A 14696-nucleotide genomic window follows, 5' to 3' on the forward strand; every position below is an offset into this window, starting at 1 on the left:
AAACTTCAACTGCGTGAAATACACAGCAGTATGAAAATTCGGCTGCGTGAAACACACAAACTTCACGCATGCGTGGAGTGTATGGAGTGTACGGGAGTGATTCACGCAATGGTGCGAATAGTCACGGCCATAAAATAATCTGGAGACTAAAACGATTACGGGGTCAACTGCGGAAAAGATACGCAGAATAATGACACAGTCAGGACAATCACAAGGGTCGAACAAGCATGAATTAAAAGACATAATCAGAAGGCTCCCCAGTTTGATCCTGATGATTGTTCTGCCTACCTCGTCGTTTTACCCTATACCATTTGATCTACCCTATACTATTTGATGCGTACCATTTGATCTACGCATGATGACCCTGTTAGCGTTCACGTCCCGTGCTTGGTAGGATCCTTGCAAGGTCTGACCCTGCACTGAGAAAAAAATCTCCCGAAAATTGGTGTGCTGTCCCCCAACGCCGGGACATAACATGGGGTCGTTGAAAAATTCATAAGTGGCACCCTAATTTTTGGTGGGACTCCGGCCACTTTTTCGGGGGATTCCCGTAAAAATTAGTGTGCCACATGCGAATTCTCCGATGACTCGCTGTTATGTCCCAGCGTTGGTGAACAGCACACTAATTTTTGGAAGGATTCTCACAAAATTACGATGTATTTTTTTCTCCGTGTGGCGATGTTTGACTCTCGCAACGTTTGACACTCGCAAGACAAAATGGGCGAGCTTTCTCATTATATTGCTCGATCTATAGTGGTTCTCCTATTTTCCAATTTTCATACTCACGAGACCGAGACAAGGCCGAGAAGTGACGAGACGATACTCTTTAAAGTCTCATCCTGTCTCGTCTCGTGCGTAACTTAACTTCTAGCCTCGTTTAGCCAACGTATTCACAGTTTTGGAAAAACTGTAGAAAACCCTAAAGACGGTGGCCAAATGTGGTGACACGTGGTGGCAAAGCAGTGGCCGACGTTAGACCGAATTTCGAATAATAAGTAAATAACAAATGCCGGTGTGGTAACGTCGGACGTCATTTTGTTTTTTTTACATTCTGCTTTTTTTACATTCTGTTTTGCTAGAGATAATTTTCCAGATAATTTAATAATTTTATTCAAATTTAAAAAAAAAATCATGAAAGAAATGAAAAAAATGACCGAGCATAAAAATGACGGTCAGATTACATCTAGATAGACGTTTTTTCAGCATAAATGACAACGAGAAACAATTACTGACCATTAGGTAAGTTGACCGACTAGTTTGTATCACGAGGAATGCGTCAAGTCAGAAATGGTGAGAAAACGGAAAATTTACGGCTGACTTGACGCATATCAGTAGTCGAACTGACGCCAGCAGATTTAAAGAAATATGCTCAAAGGATATTTTTAGGGTTCCGAAATGTTCCTGGAAAAAAAACGCTAGATCTCTTGTTAATTTTTTGTCAACCTCTACCTTTCCAAGATATTTGTTGAATAATCTATAAAAATGTTTTCCACTTTTCCAATTTTACTACTGGATTTAATTCGTAATAATGCAACTTACCGGGTTTCCTGCGCGAGCTCCAGAGCACGGGAGGATGCGCAGTTGCGGCGGCAGGCGCAGCAGCAACGACGGGGTTACCGGCAGAGGCAGCCAGCTTGACTGCGTTCCGCGAACCTGTAATTATAATAACACCATTTTTCATTTTTCATTGCCTCAGCCATGAGTTATTATTAAGCAGATATATTGATTCACAATTAATCACCACGTGATAAATAAAACGTTGCAGTGATAGTTAACTCGCTAAATTGATAATTATCATGAACCTTTCAATTTTCACCTCGTGGCTTTTATTTTTATAATCAATAATAGTTGGGATTAAAAATAGACTGCTGGTAGGAAGGTGGGGTTCAACATGAAGATCCAGTAGCATTGACTGTTGTGTCCCGCGTGGGATCTAACAACGTTTCATAAACATTCGTTATTGCGAATTTTTTTTCATGTCACGGGAGCTAAAAAAACCCATTTCCCATTTCCCAGATCACCCTCCCCCACGTGTTTGCCATCCTCGCCTTCGGCTCGGAAGGCAATCTTGCACGTGGGGGACGGTGATCGATTTCCAAGGCTCGGGCATGTAATATACTATTTCTTGAGAAGACTTAGCACCTGGTGCTCAACAGGTGTCCAAACTTCTATGGGTACATGTCCGGAATTGACATTCCCTGACGAGTTTTACTCTGTGAATAAATAGGTGGTTCTAGAAACTAAATTTTTTGACTGTAAAGTGTTTTTGGTGTTAAGTTACGCTCTCCTTATCTTTGAGTTTCTAGGGTTTTCCGGTATTTGTTGATGTTTATAATTCCATGAGTTGAAGCTGTTTCCGACATAAAAACCACTGGTTATCTCCACAAAAGGATGAGGATTCATTATGGACAAGTAATTATTTTTTTATTTTTTTATTCATATTTCATTCAACTACCATTACGGTTTTATAGGCGCCTCGCTTCGTTAGCCTGTTATGCCTCTCCTTCTCTCCATTGTTTTTCCCTCTCCAATAATAAAAATAGGTAAAAAAAATAACGCGTTTGTAACATTTCTGAAAATTATTTGTTCGTCCATGCATTGTATACTGTTTTGTCAGTTACAAATTACTATACGTTCAATCGTAAAAAAATTATTTAACATCGTAAACGTTCGGTTAGAATAAATCAATTTTTTAAGTTTTTCTGGTATGGTGCTCGATTACTATGTTCACACAGTAGTTTTTAATTTAATATTCTTTGCGTGTAGCGCCAGCAGTTCCACGCGTAGAAGTAGCTAAGCGGACACCCATCCACGTACTAACCGCACACTTCCCGTGTGACCACTACTGTCACTTTTTGTAATGGAGAAACTATTTTCCTGTCTTAGTGTTTAGATTGAATTTCATAATTATCTAGAAAATTAGCGTAATAAATGAGTTGATAATTGCAAAGAGCTGACAGTATGCATAGAATTTTGCTCATGAATTAGACATTTTCTTTCAAATGCATTCAAAGAGACAGATTTGGTAGAACTAATTCGTGTTCAGATCGCGAATTTGATTGGAAGAATCCAGAACGTTAGAAATGAATTTGAACCTAGTTGAAACAATTCATAATATTATAGGTGCACACACGTTGATATACGGGACTTCCCGCAAGGGAGTGGTGTTTATACTGCTCACCGAGTAATTCCACCCACCCGTATTTTTCATGATTGGTTGAGAGAATTTTTTTTATGATATGGAAAATGAGATTTCATTTACTAAGATAATGATTTAATGAGATATTTAGATATTTAATGGCAAAAAGTAATTTTAATAGAAATTTTCAGTTTTCTTTCGTAAAGAGATCATTTTAAAAAATATAAATGATTTTCTACCGAATTCATAAAATATTCTACTTCTAGACCCATGTAGAAATCTCTCCGCTCAATCCCCACTTGCTATACAGTCAAGCCGGAGCTGAGCGGTCGATTCGAGCGCGTGAGCGGAGTTTCAGCCGCATCTGCGCTTGAATTCCGACACAACAGGTCAAAGTTTTTCAAATTTTCGGTTGCTCTAGGTACACGGAGATAAATGTTCAGTAAAAATTACGGAACTCTCACTTCACTCACCGATTACGGAATCGACTCAGGAAATTCAAGTGACGGTATCGTAATTTTTCACAAGAGATTCAGATAAAAATTACGGAACGCTCCGGAAAAATTCCGTGACAGTTCCGTAAAATTTCCTACAACCACATTTCGCTCCGGAATTACGGAAATTACGGAAAATACGTAATTTTCATTGAATATTTCTCTCCGTGTATAGTAGAATGAAGTGCGAAATATATGTTCGTAATATAAGTTACACATCACGTACATGTATGTACTTGCAAGTTCATAGTTTGTGTGAAACATACAGAAAGTTATCGACAATGTGTTTAACTTATCTTTTCTAGTGATTCATTCTTACACGTAAGGAGACCGATCAGTCTTACCACTAGGTGGGCGGTATTGGAGACATGCCGAGCGGTAATACCCCCAAAGTTCAATTACATCGCTCAAGTGTGAATGGCAACCAAACTGCATAGTTTTATATGTCCAATATTAATAAAAAATCTGTTCTGTTCACATCTTGGAGTAAACACCTCAAAGAACCCATTCTAACTGTTCATTATTCCGCAAATAGTGCGACAATGTAAAAAGAGAAAGATTTCCCTTAGATCGGTACATGTACCAGCTACCCTACGTGACATTCCCCCATGAAACAATGGTAGTTTTTGAAAATGAATAAATCCGGATTGTTGAAGTCCAAGTTATTGGAATTGAGATAAATCGAAAATCGACTAGAATCAATTCGACATTGACTTGAATCAGTCCTTTTCCTTTTTGGGTGTGTCGAGGAAAGCATCTAGTATGAAACCTAAACGGGCCTAATATTATAAAAATTTATAATTTATTATGATGCGGTCGCAATTTTTAAGTTGAGAAATAATATATTTCGAGTGTAGCGGTAGGATTGGTCACACGTGTGGCGTGCGGCTCCGGCGGTCGTCCAAGCTAAGCAGTGTTTAAGGTACTTCCTCAGTCAGTTATACGAGAACAGTCAAAATATACAAAAAATGTGAAACTTTGCGAAAAAATTCTTGAAATAGTCAAAAATGTCTTGCAAGGAGTCCAAATACAATTGACCTCTCAGTCTTTTGTAAAAAACTATTCAAAATATCATCTGTACAGCGGCTTATGAGAGTTACTTTTCAACTGTCTAGTATAAGCATCGACAATGTACGAACAATGCAAGTATCCGATTTACACCGTCGAACACATTCCAAGAGTATATTTCTGCAAGTTCATAATTTATTACCGCACAGATTTTGAGAAATCATTGAAAATGTATCACAGGATCATGAATTTTCTTTAAACTAGGGAAAAATGGCGGTGTAACCTGACAACGGTGGGAGAAAGTTAGAATGCACAGGGTTAGTTCGACTGTAGGTCCTATAGTAAATAAGCAAAGCTACTATAGCGTAGTATAGGTTCATATCGATGGACAATAACACCAACTTTGTCTAACGAAAATGCCTTGTTGCCCGATCTCTCACGATAGTTTCAATTTATTAATAAAATCATTCAAAAAAAATGGGGATAACAATAGTTGTCGTTTGAATAATTGAGTCATAAACAAATCATTGATAAACCTTTAAAATTTTCATTTTTTTTCGAATGATGTAGCGGAGTGTCGGCACCTTTGATGTTTACCCGTACTCTATACCCCAAAATTAGACTGAGGAAGTACCTTAATCTGGTTAGTACTCAGATGGGTGACCGCTTAGCCCTACCTTCTCGTGAGAAACTGCTGCCGTCAGGCGTGAATGTAGAGACCTGCTGTACCCATTCAGTCAGTGTGACAGATGAGCACAATAGGACCCTGCCATATCGGCCGGCTGTACAACCGGGGTTTTCCATGGTTTTCCTTGCAGTCCTAGCCCGAATGGGATGCAGTTGGGTAAAGAATGAGACGGGCCATGGTAATGTAGATATGGGGGAAAAAATATGTAAAAGTCCGAAAGGTCATACATGCCTGGAATAAAAAAAATAAAAAAAATTGTATATTTCGAGTTTGCCACTGGATATGAAAAGAGTAATTATTTTAGAAATTCTAGAAGAGCCTATTCTCGTAGAAGCATGTGAATTTTCAAAATTATCCTACGACGTAGGTTTGTTCTAAGTAGGCGGCATCGGGAACACTGATTGTAGAGTGTATCGACTCGCAATTTCATAATATTAATCGAAATCGTACATTATGAGATCAAAGTTTATCATTACTCTTAGAGGGACAGTTGAAAACCCATTTTCCGAAAAATATAAATGTCGTTGGGAATTATAAGAGAAAATATATTTACCACGGTGGGATTGGCATGCGGGAGACTCGGGTTTGATCCCCGGTTGGGGTGGCCAAAATTTGTGACACTCTAAATCTCACGGTTTCATTTGTCGAACGGGAGTCTCGCAAGAGACGACTGGATTGAGGGAAAAACCTGGGCAGGTTTTTCCCTCAAGTGAGGGTTTCCCCTGTCCTTCGGCGAATGCAATACAGGCGGTGGGGGAGGGGGGACAAATAGTAAAGACCCGAAAGGGTATACGAGAGAAAAAAATTTTTTGTTTTATATTTGTCACGGAGGAATCTTCCAATACCTATGGGGATACATATCGACACTCGCATACACAAATACAACTATCATCCCAAACCATTCTAACGCAGAATTGCGAATTCCAGTATTTTGATAATAACAATGCTTTCAACAACACATTTTCGAAGAAACTGTGGAAATAAGGCTTATAATTCTGATGTTCTTGAGTGGTTTCTCCTGACATTTAGCTGGATGCAGTATTCTAAATAAATCCGAGCACCCTCCACGTAAATTTTCAAAGTTAATTATATCCCTAAGTCATCTGAACTCGTGTACGGGCACGCGACACTTATTTTCATCACGTCTATAAGGCTGATAGGCAGCGTTTTCGTACTTATTTACCATACCCGAAGGCATACGGTATGACGTACCACATGTTTTCTCGTTCACGGATGCGTTGTTATTTTTCATTTTCCTCCAGTCACTAGAGAATTATTATTAACACAAATATTTCACTCCTTGTCAGTTGTTAGGTTTTTTCTCCCCGCGAATTCGACGAAATGGAGCGTGATAGAGATGTCGAGATCTCAGTCATAGCCTGTGGAATTCCAGGTTTTTCCACGCCAATCGTAAACGAAATTGCGCTGCATTAGTCGGCAGAAAAAACATACAACGTAATAACTGAGATTCAATAAAAAAATAATACTAAATGAAATGGAAAAATGGAAATAGTTATAGAAGGTAGAGTGAACGAACCCGAGAATTTCGACCGATAAAAGTGTGACTCAGTCAATTCAGACGTGGAATTCATATTTCCTTCAACCCACCTGGCTTACACCGCTTTGGCGACGACCCCAGATTGGGAATCCTGGGTTTCACGTAACGTTTTGAATTTCAATGCAACACCAAGGTGTATATATAGATATATATATTGCATCTTGGGAATTGAATTGAATTTATATACACCAACCGGCTGGGTACAATAAAAATGCGGATATCTAACCTCCCGGGGGATTAAAAAAAATTGGAACGAATAAAAATAATGAAAGAATGTGGAAGATAAGACAACAAAGCCTGCGGAATACTTGAGATTCCATTTGACATGTTGAAATTATTTAAGAGTTAAGGGTGCCAATCTGCTAATAGAGAAAAATCATCAATCCATCTGACAATATTTTAAGGCAATGTCTATTCGCACGCTCCACGGTAAATTTTAAAGTATGTTGCCTATATTTTGAAAACTTTTGTGAGAGAAAGCCTCAAAAAACGGATGCCGATGGCCCAGTGGGCTAGACGCAAGTCGAGTGTGCGGAAGGTTGTGAGTTCGATTCCCCGTAGAACCGAATGTTCCAACGGAAAATTATTAATAGAGTAATCACTTATACCGGCATGGGTTTCCTGTGGTTTCCCATGCTACTCCTATGTTCTATAGGAGTGCGAATGCGGTACAGTGTAGAATCCACAGCCGCATGCATAGGGTTGGATAGAGTGCCGAAATGAGACCCGAAAAGGGGGACTCAAAAGGCCTTGAAAAAAAAAGAAAATCTCAAAGCGCGCCTACTGACCCGTTAAGAATTTCGTGAATTCGTTGGTGGAGAAATTCCCGTTAGGAATAATTAATTCAATAATTGGTTATATTACTTTGAATCCATCACGAAGCCCCATGAAAATTTGTTACAGCACGAATTGCTATAAAAACAACGATTTTATTTGCTATAAAAACTACGAAACATATGTTTCACAAATAATAATGATGAAAAAAATAAAAGCGAATGCAACGTGATAAAATATTTTCAACACGTACGAGGTCAGTCATCAGATGAAATTCAACCAGAAAATCGTAAACATTGAAACCCCATTGCTTGAATACGTATAAATCACTGGCAGACGGTTTAGGAATAATTGTTCTCTAATAACCACGTTCTTGCTTTCAAACAATCGATAAAAATCAAAGGAAAAATCACAGATATACTAGATTTTTGACAAACCTTGTGTTGCAAAAATTACCATGATTTATTATAAACGAGAAATTTATTTGTGTTAAAAATACGGCCAGCGACCACCCTTCAGAAAACTGGTTTCTGAATTGTTTTTTTCCTTGTGGAAAGTTCAGTCATTCATCTTATGCGTCTAAAAAATTGACCAGCAAATTAGGGTGGCTATACATCTTTCCGTCGGACCAAAGTACAATTCCAGTATTTTGGCGATTCATATGAACTATTCTGATTTTTAACGCTCTTGTATTCAACAGATCTCTTGAATATTAGGATGTTGGAGAGCTAGCAACAAATCATCTTTTTTTGTAATTCATTTGGAAACTGCAAGAAATACTGGGGTTCTAGTCCATGTCCATGTATTGAATAAACCAGGGATAGGCAATAATATTCGATTTTGACAATATTAAAAAGGATTATCTCCTTATATTGTTCAAAGTTTAACTATATTTAATAAATTTAAAATATTATGGAATTTATTAGCAAAATTTTTCGATTGATGGTGAATCAAATGCTTGATAATACTGAAATGTAGTTTTTTAGTTAACAAGCTAATTCCAACTTTAGGTACTTGATTTTCAATTATCCAACTAATCGTCAATCTTCCTAAATTATTGGTTGATAGAATATTTCGAAATTTAAATGCACAAATTGATGGTTACTTTAATATTTAAAATTCTAAGATTTATGTTAAAAATTCACTTCACAATTTAACGGTAATTAAGATTGATTGATATGCCTGTCACTGAAATAAACCTTTCTCAATGTTTTCGTGTGTTTCCAGATAATTATAAAAAGTTTTGTTTGCAATTTTTATATAATGACATACGATGTACATCGATGGTCATTTTCTATACCAATTGTCCAGTTGGAATATCTCGTTTAGTTAAAGTTCGGTAGTAGCCCATGGGTATTGCTCGCTTTCTTTATTCAGAACTTTTCATCATAAAAAAGGATGTTCACATAGAAATAACATTAAATTATTATTTGAAAAGTTATAATGTAGGGACAGAATGTTAGGAGGCCTTTTCCGAAACTTGAGAAATTTTCAGTGATGCCGGGAGACGAGACGAGAAACGCCGTTTGGTCGTTGTCAGGAAACCATTCTTTCGTCTCGTCTCGTCGAGAATTGAGAGATTCTCTCGTCTCATTTCGTCTCGTCTCATCTTGTCTCGTCTTATCTCGTCTCTATAATCCAATTTGCGCGAAAAACAAATGCAGAGAGGGCCAAGTTCTCTCGACTCTCGTCTCGCCTCTCGTTTCTCTCGTTCTCGTCTCGTCTTGTTTCTGTCATTGTCTTGAATGACTCTTCTCGTCTCGCGGCATCACTAGAAATTTTGAGTAAAAACGTTTCCTGATCATTCCCGTGTAGAAATCTCTCCGCTCGATCTCCGCTTGCTATACAGTCAAGCTGGGGCTCAGCGGTCGGTTCGAACGCGTGAGCGGAGTTTTATAGCCGCAGCTCCGCTTGGATTTCTATACGGGTTTCGACCTACAGTACTCATTACCGAGATGATTCCATCATTACTTCGACACGACTAAGCGACTAGAACAATTTTCATTCATATCCATTCCCAACCGTAGGAATAATAAACGAAAAATAGTAGACTTATCAATGTTGACAGTAGTCAATCACAACGTCAATTAAAAAACAGATAAAAGACATGAAGTTCGTAGTATTCACATAGTAGCGTCAGAGACAACAGCTTTGGAGTGGTTTGAAGTGCTTTCTTCATCGTTTGTCCCCAGTCACATGTCAAATGTCTATTCATACACGGAGAAAAAAATTCCAGAAAAATTTCTGTAGTAGCACGGTAAAATAGGTTCATTTGGACAGATCCGGAAATATTCTCAGCAGCACCGGAATTTTTCTCGGATGTACCGTGAAAAATTCTTGTCTTCCACAGCAAATTTTCCGGTGCTGGCACGGTAATTTTTCCGGGTCCGTCCAAATAAACCCATTTTACCGTTTAGTAATTTTTCTGGAATTTGTAATTCTTCTGGAATTTTTTTCTCCGTGTACTTATTGCGTGTTGTTCCTGGTTCGTCATCGCCAAAAAATTCCCCCTTGCCGTTGCAGTAACAGTTAGAAATCCGAACTCACACAGGCGATGAAAAAATCTCTCTCTCTCGCTCTCATGTAGATGTCCGATAATCCCAGTACTAGTGAAAGAACAAATAGGTAGCAGCTACTCAGATAAAAAAATTAAGGACGAAGCAGAAAAGTTTCGAACATTTGTTCTACCTCTATATTCGCCTGGAGGAGAACTCTGACTACACGAACGAGAGAGGACCAATTCTGCTTTGCTTTCATTTTTTCTCTACCTCATTTTTTCGCTTTATTCCATCGACCCCCGTGTCCTTGTCGATCCTCCTGCTCTCCCCCCCCCCCCCCTTGGGGAGGCATTCTCACACCTCTTAACGCCACTTGGAATTTCCTGCAATTTCCTCCGCAAGTTTTTTTTTGCGTCGTAAAGCTTCCAAGAAAAGTTGTCACAGTACGCGTATTTCCCATTGGAATTTCATCAACAATTTATAATCATTTATAAGTAACGAAGTCAGGCAATTTCAGTCGAAATTTTCCCTTAGGAGAACATTCCTAATACATTAAGGGGAGACGGAACCCCTTTGCCTATATCAAATCTTAGAAGTGTGTTTTCTCCTACAATTATTATTTTCTATCTATGAAAGTACTTTATCGACTCAATTATCGCATTGTTGAGTCAATGAGGTATAGTTTAATGAATAAAAAATAACAATTGCAGAAGAAAACACAATTATAAAAGTTCATGTAGACACAGGGGTTCCGTTTCCCCTTAAGGGGATACGTCGTGAAATTTAAGTCTTCACTGGGCCTTGGGACCCACTGAAGAGTTTGCGATATATGATGAAATATGAGAGTAATTAGAGAAAATCGCGGACCCGATCGATTTTACGCCGTACAACCTCGAAAAACTTAATTTTTCCTCTTTTTACCTTCAAAATGCCCCTTACGCCGTAATTTTATACGATTTTATTTTTCTTTTCAAACTGTTCGTTACACTCCAAAGAATAAAGTTAAGCATCCGTTTTACTTTATTCGTAATAGATCATAAATAAATGAATTTCGAATTTCATAAATTTTTCGCGTCTCTAGAGTAGGACTAAAAATTCATTGTTTTTAGTAATTGAACATTGTAATCATGCGTAATCTAATTTTTATGAATAAAAAAATGGCAGGTTGAAGTGAAACGGCGGGTTCAAAAGAAAATTTATGAAATTCAAAATTCATTTATTCATGATCTATTGCGAATAAAGTAAAACGGATGCTTAACTTTATTCTTTGGAGTGTAACAAATAGTTTGAAAAAAAAAGCTAAAATCGTATGAAAACTACGGCGCAGGAGTATTTTGAAGCTAAAAACAGGAAAAATGAAGTTTTTCCTGGTTATACGGGACAAAATCGATCGGGTCCGCGATGTTCCCCAGTTATTCCCATATTCCGTTATATATCACAAATGGTTTTATGGGTCCCAAGGCAAGGCCCAGTGAGGACTTAAATTTCACCGACGTATCCCCTTAAGTAAATGAAGCACGGGAAAAAGAACGTCTCAAAACAGATTTTGAAGTACATCAAAATATCCAGTGCATTACAGTTTCTTCGATCGTTTTCCTATGAAACTTAAATCGCCGAAACCAATTGCCAAGTGTTAGATATGCATCTTCGTGATAATACCTCGCCGTCGTCTCTCTCTCTCTCTCTCTCTCTCTCTCCTCTGATAAATTGGAAAACGTCGCGTTAAGCGATAATGCGGTGGGTAAGACAAACAAAATTTCCGGCGAAGGAGCATTTCTCGCCAGCTCATTCAATATCGATATTTTATGATGGGGTGAATAAATAACGCAGTCTGAGTAAATTCATGTCCGAGAGGGGAATAAACGCACAGGGCATGAGTAACCAGTGGAGAAAGTGAAAACACGCATTGTATTGCTCTTTATTATCACTTTCGAACGGTGACAGCATCCCAATGTACCTTCACATATCGTACTATATATCGTTAGTGTATGTCATTGCACACGAAAGGGATTACCATTGGGATAATGGTAAGATCACAAAGGAAACACGATAAAAAAAAAACAAATTGATTTGCGAATAATTTCGGGAATGTTGCCGTGAAGAAGAGATTCACGGAAGGTCACTTCAGACAGCTTGTGGAAATAATTTCATGAGCTACAAAAAAAACGGTCACTCGACATTTTCCTCAAAACCATTAGTTTCCGAGATTTCCATTGAAAAACGACGATAATTGTAAGGAACTATGGAGGAACGGAAGTATAAAATTAGACGAAAAATTGCCAAGAATCGGCGACGAAATAGCGCTTACAGTATCAAACATTATGAATCCAGAGTTAATCAAATTTGTGTTGCAATTCTCAATTTTTCCTTGTCTCTGTTAATTTTTCGCTTCGTCCTATGGACCGATTTTTTATGTATTTTTCCAGAAGAACCAACTTGCTACCGATCATCTTGGGAGTATATCTCCTCAACTAATAAGTGCGGAGAACAATTCCACAAGGTTTTGTCTATCGAATGACGAGAAAGGTTCTTCAATATTTTTCCACACTGAGACAAAAAATTGCTTTTGCCAAGTATATTCACTTGCTACAAGCATAAAACATGTGTACATTATCTTGTAGTTGATAAAAATACCTGGTAAAAGTCATTTTTTTCTCAGTGCACTCAACCGATATCTCAGCAGAACAATGTGAAACGAATATTCCACCCTATTTTATTCTTCCTCAACTGTTACTAACCGTTTCACCTTTAACTCCCCTTTAATTTTAGACCTATTGACAATGTCATTAACCGACGTACGTCAAAGTAATCCATCCATGAATGACATGAAAAAAGCACTGATCGATGAAACTCCGTTAATAAAGGAGAAGTCAAATAATGAGACGAGTGAAAAAAGGCCAGCAAGATATCCCAGCGCACCCACCCATGATTTTTAATGCTCCTCATTCCCATAATTTCCCTCCTCTCGCTTTCCTCTCTTCCTCTCGAGATGCACTATTGTACCGTTAGATGTTCACAAGCAGGTGGAATTCACCCACTCTTGTACAGTCGAGTGTACAAAAACATCAAAATAAATGTTCAATCAATTCCATTGAATTCAGTAGGCTTGCACATTGAAACTCGTCCACAATAAACAAAAAAGAACATAAATACATAAATAAATCGATAAATAAAAAATAAACTTACTCGTCGCGGCAGAAACTCGAGGCACTTCACCTGCGGCTGCTTCCCGCAATAATTCCAGCGCCCCTTCGATCGCATCCGATCGTCGCTCAGAGTACGCGTGTACGATCTCTCTTCCGTATTCCGTCTTTATCTCTACTAACTATGCACTTCACGATTGAAAAGGTGAAGAACAATTAAAAAGAGCTTGAAAATTTCCGCCCCCTCAATCGTGATTCCGAATCTTCCAGGAAAATCATTTCATTCGCGTTGTTCCCGATTCCCTGCCATTGAAATTTAAAAATGAAATTGAAATTGGAGAAAAAAAAGATCCGTCAAACTCGATGAAAATGATTGAAAACACCGGTTGAGTCTAGCCGAGGTATCACGTAACAATTTATCACGTCGACTGAGCGTTTTAAAGGCTCATTTTTTCAACTGCGCGGAGGATAAAGAGTAGAAGTTGTAACTGGTGAAGGCAGAGTCGGTGGGTCATTCAGGATTTATGTTAAAATGGAAATGAAAAAGAAGGAAGGAAGTGAATGAATGCTCGAGTACCACGTCAACTGGCATCAATTCTTTTCTCCATTAAACAATGACAAAAGTATTACGTTCGAGATTCGCAGACGTAATAATGGAAAGGAGGAAAAATAAAACGAGGAAAAACATCACAGGAGAATGAGAAAGAGACTAAAGAGTCTCCTTCCTCCTTCTCTCGTCACTTTTTCTCTTATCCCCACCGACTGTTCGTTCATATGGCACGAGTCGAGTGACCTCGCTTGACAAATTCACGGCGACAATGTAGTGACGATCTTAGACCCCACGAGAAAAATACTGAATGAAATAAAGAATTCCGAGCGAAAAAAATTCTCTTCAATATTAAAACATGACACCTGTTCCAAGACTGAGCGAGTATCTCCCATAGTGACACCTTTCCTGTTGCTAAAAAAATATTTCCCCTCTATCGCGCTTTCGCCTTAATCCATCATCCTACCACTTCGCCCGATAAAAAATACATAAACAAATCCCGCAACTGCGGAGCGCGGTGGCTCTCAAGACAAGTAAAGGTACACATAAAAAGGAATTGAGAAAAAAAAGCAAAAGAAGAACCACATACATAAAACACAGACAGCGGTCCTCACACTTTCTGCCAACGCACTGTAGTCAAACGTTACGGTTCATATGGTAACGTGCCACGCTGTGAGCATTTTTATTTCTCCTTTACATTTTATTTTTTCTCCTTATCAGTTCACGGATTTTTTTTTCTCTCTCTCTCTAGCTAACCAAAGACACATGACTGCTAACTTTCGTATTAAAGTCTTTTAGTGCGAAGAAATAGACAAGAACATTGGTAAAATTCGCCTCTTCCTCAGTT

The 14696-nt window shown here is 38.3% G+C and overlaps 1 protein-coding gene across 1 annotated transcript in view; it reads right to left on the minus strand.

Moving 5' to 3' along the window:
- The window catches only part of LOC107043538 (dual 3',5'-cyclic-AMP and -GMP phosphodiesterase 11), a 34189-nt gene extending 20295 nt beyond the window's left edge, over positions 1-13894 (minus strand). The window contains exons 1-3 of the mRNA XM_015265075.2: positions 13880-13894; positions 13346-13484; positions 1540-1653 (exon numbers count right to left, since the gene is read on the minus strand). Coding sequence (XP_015120561.2) covers positions 1540-1653; positions 13346-13484; positions 13880-13894 — 268 coding nt within the window. The remainder of the gene's footprint in view (positions 1-1539; positions 1654-13345; positions 13485-13879) is intronic.
- Positions 13895-14696: the final 802 nt, after the last annotated feature.

Source organism: Diachasma alloeum, unplaced genomic scaffold (genome assembly GCF_001412515.2).
Source record: "Diachasma alloeum isolate Michigan unplaced genomic scaffold, Dall2.0 Dall_scaffold_00179, whole genome shotgun sequence".
Classification (NCBI taxonomy): domain Eukaryota; kingdom Metazoa; phylum Arthropoda; class Insecta; order Hymenoptera; family Braconidae; genus Diachasma; species Diachasma alloeum.